This window comes from Otolemur garnettii, unplaced genomic scaffold, assembly GCF_000181295.1.
Source record: "Otolemur garnettii isolate 467f Iridium unplaced genomic scaffold, OtoGar3 scaffold00053, whole genome shotgun sequence".
NCBI lineage: Eukaryota > Metazoa > Chordata > Mammalia > Primates > Galagidae > Otolemur > Otolemur garnettii.
Genome location: NW_003852448.1, coordinates 9,247,780 through 9,251,611, shown reverse-complemented (window position 1 = coordinate 9,251,611; position 3,832 = coordinate 9,247,780). Strand labels below are relative to the sequence as shown.

Genomic DNA, 3,832 nt, shown 5'->3' with positions numbered 1-3,832 from the left:
GAGCGGAGAGGGCGGTGTGGGAGGCGGTGGCGGTGGCGGCGGCGATGCCGTCGCGGGCACGGGAGGCGGCTGCGGCAGCTGCTGTCCTGGTGGCCTGCGGCGGAGCCTGCTCCTGCACGGCGCCCGCACCAAGCCCTACTCGTGCCCAGAGTGCGGCAAGAGCTTCGGTGTGCGCAAGAGCCTCATCATCCACCACCGCAGCCACACCAAGGAGCGGCCCTACGAGTGTGCCGAGTGTGAGAAGAGCTTCAACTGCCACTCGGGCCTCATCCGCCATCAGATGACGCACCGAGGCGAGCGGCCCTACAAGTGCTCCGAATGTGAGAAGACCTACAGCCGCAAGGAGCATCTGCAGAACCATCAGCGGCTGCACACGGGCGAGCGTCCCTTCCAGTGCGCTCTGTGCGGCAAGAGCTTCATCCGCAAGCAGAACCTGCTCAAGCACCAGCGCATCCACACGGGCGAGCGGCCCTACACGTGCGGCGAGTGCGGCAAGAGCTTCCGCTACAAGGAGTCGCTCAAGGACCACCTGCGTGTGCACAGCGGAGGCCCTGGCATTGGCGCCCCAAGGCCGCTGCAGCCTCCACCAGAGCGAGACTAGGGCTGGGAGGGGGGGAGGGAACAGACTGGGCGCGTGGGGATGGCCAGACCCTACCGCCCCAGCGTTCTTTCCCGCCCTCTACCTGCTGGAAATCGGGAACAAGAATTGCACTCCAGATGGGGGCCCCCGAGGGCTGGGCAGGGGTACCCCAGATACGTCTGGCCTGAATGGACAACCCAGCTCATCTCATAGGGTGAACCCAACGGCTGGGGAAGGTGTCACAGGGACAGCAAGGCAGCAAGAGTCTTCGGGCACCCCCATCAGACCAGCCAGGTGCCCTTTGGCCACTAGGGCCACAGATTGTGGTCAGGGGAAATGACCAGGGAGTCTCAGAACCCTTCTGAGATAAGGAACTAAGGATCTAAGGTTAGGAGATACCCTGAAAAAGGAAGCGAAGGTCTAACGGTAAGCTGAGGGATATGCTAAGGGTTAACATGTTTATGACAACACTGCCTCGCGTTTGAATAGCGCTTTATACTTTTTAAAAAGTGTTTTCTATCCGTTATCTATTTTCATCCTTAGCCTATCCCTCTGAAGATAGGTAGGGTTGAATGTTCTTGACTTGGTGACTGAGGAAAGTGAGACACACGTGACATGGTTTACCCACGATCACGCATGAATGGGGTGCAGCGGCCCAGGTGCCCGCCCCAGTGCAGGGTCCCCACCACACACGCTGCCTACCTCCGTGGTTGGAGAGACTGCTCTGGCCTGGCCTTCCTGGGCTCTCTCCTCTCCCTTTCCTCCACTTGACCCACCAAAATAAAATAAACCCAGAAGCAACAGGGGGCCAACTCATGGGTTACCGGGAATAGGGGATAAACTGGCTAAAAAACACCCCATGCTATGCTTCTGGAAACCTCTTTATAAGTGAGAGCTTCTAGAAGCATCCTGCAAAGCTCCAGTCTGTCCTTCCCACTTCCAGTCCCTCAGTCTGGTGCAGGAGGTCTTTTCACTGCTCAAAATAGTGCCCTGGCCCTCCAGAGGAAGCTGGTGCCCTGGTTCAGACCTCACCTCGATTTATCCCAGTTTCCCCAGGGCAAAGGTAAGGGAGAGGCTTCATTGCAAGAGCAGCCATCTAGAAAGTGAGTCTCTTCCTTGGAGGGCTGGGCAAACAGGTGCTAGAGTCTGAGCCTCGGTCTCTCTGCCCTGGGCCTCCCAATTGGTGCTATCTGTTAACTGACCATGCTCCTGGACATGGACACAGACCCTACTGTGCTCTGGACCCTGCAGGCGCCCTGGGAAGCGCCCAAAGGACTCCCTTTCATGTTGGTGCATCTGCTCCGTGGCTCTGGGTGACATGTCCTGAGGAGCCACAGTCTCCATTTCAGCATCTTGCATGGCCAAGCGCGGGGTGGGGTGGCATGCCCCAGGACCCTGTTTTGTTTGTGTCAAAAATGACTTTTCCTGCTCTTCCTATGGATCCCACTTCTCTCCCAGCCAGGGGAACAGTGGGCAGCCAGCGCCTGGCACCACTTTGTGAGCTCTCTGCTTCTGCCCCTGCCCTCATCGCGCTGCTCTGCTTTCCTCAGACCCCTTTTTGCCGTGCAAAGGGAATTCTTGAAATTGAATAAAAGGTATCCAGATTGCGGACTGCATGTTCACAAAGCCAGGGGTTCTCCAGCTTGGCTTCCTACAGTAAAGCCTCAACTGGAATCCAATTAACTGGGATTTTTTTGTTTCTTCATTCTGCTTTTTGAAGGAGGCACATCTTAAGAAAATAAGTTGAAGTGAGAAATTAAACACAGACAAGGTTCAGTAGAGTTTTCTTAGAGCAGAAAGCGACCCTCCAAGTCAGCCAGTGAGTAGGAGAGGACAGCATGCTACCTTTCAGAAGCATACACAGAAAGTTAATATTTTAATCTAAATCATGAAAAATAAGATGGAATTGTATTTGGCTGTTGGCAGGATGAGGAAGGGGAGAAATCACTGAGACATGCATTTAAAACGGCTGAACACATAATCTGATCTCTATTCTATCCTCAAGGCGCTGATTCCCAAGGAAGTTTAGTAAGGAAGCTAGTGATAGCCAACACTGAGTCTCTGGTTTCTTGGGTCCTGCACTGGTGGTCCCCATTGCACCATGAGTTGTCTCACCCCTCAGCACAGGTCTCATGGTGAGCTCTACCCCATTACCTCTATACCATGTCTGATCAGGGCAGGTGTTGAAGGGGTGCAAATGAGCAGAGCTGGGAAACAGACCCATGTGAAGAGGAAACTGGCAGCCCAAGGCAGTGTGGTTTGCTTGACAACAGAGCTCTATGAGGAGTAGGACTCATGATACAGTAAATAAAAGCTGGGACATAAAGGATGAGTTGGATGGGGTAAGGGAGGGGAAAATTGGAGAGAAACAAAACGGAGACTGGTGGGGCCAGAGGCAGTGGAAATGGGCAGTGAAGATGTAGGTGGGATGGTTGGGTGTTGGGGTGCAGCCAGGCCATGGAGGTCCTTGAACACCAGGCTTCATAGATAACATACCACTTAGCCTGGGGTCCACCATGCTGCAGCCTCTTCAGAATCCTATAGAAACAGAATGCATAACTCTGAAAGGCCAGAGAGGATGGAATGGAAATCTTGGGCAGGTTTAAGTCAGACACCGTTGGAAAGTGAGAGAAACCAGAAGCACTATTGTTTTATGATCACGGAGTCCGGCACCAGGCTCAACGCCTGTGCTCAGTGGTTAGGGTGCCAGCCACATGCACCAGGGCTGGTGGGTTCGATCCTATCCAGGGCCTGCTAAAACAACAATGACAACAATAATAACAACAACAAAAGAAATAGCCAGGCGTGGTGGGCACCTGTAGGCCCAGGTACTTGGGAGGCTGAGGAAAGAGAATGGTTTAAGCCCAAGAGTTTGAGGTTGCTGTGAGCTGTGACGGCGACACAGACTCTTGTCTCAGAAAAAAAAAAAAAAAAAAAAGGAGTCTAGCACCATAGCTGGCTCCCTGAAATCTGGCCCCTGGGTATTGGCTATGGGTGGGGAGAAAGAGGAAAAGGAGGGAACTTTACCCCAGGCTGGAGATTAACCAGTCTGTGCCTCTAAGTTTACAGTACTGGTCCATCCAATTACTATTGTTGTTTTTGTTTGTTTGTCTGTTTTGTGACAGAGCCTCAAGCTGTCCCCCTGGGTAGAGTGCTATGACATCACAGCTCACAACAACCTCCAACTCCTGGGCTCAAGTGAGTCTCCTGCCTCAGCCTCCCAAGTAGCTGGGACCACAGGCACCCGCCACA

The 3,832-nt window shown here is 53.6% G+C and overlaps 1 protein-coding gene across 1 annotated transcript in view; it reads left to right on the top strand.

The window, feature by feature from the left end:
- The window catches only part of LOC105886361 (zinc finger protein 282), a 30,132-nt gene extending 27,869 nt beyond the window's left edge, over positions 1-2,263 (top strand). The window contains 1 exon segment of the mRNA XM_023514463.1: positions 1-2,263. This exon segment is cut by the window's left edge and continues 144 nt beyond it. Within this exon segment, the coding sequence (XP_023370231.1) occupies positions 1-601 (601 nt within the window). The 3' untranslated portion in view covers positions 602-2,263.
- The last annotated feature ends 1,569 nt before the right edge of the window (positions 2,264-3,832 follow it).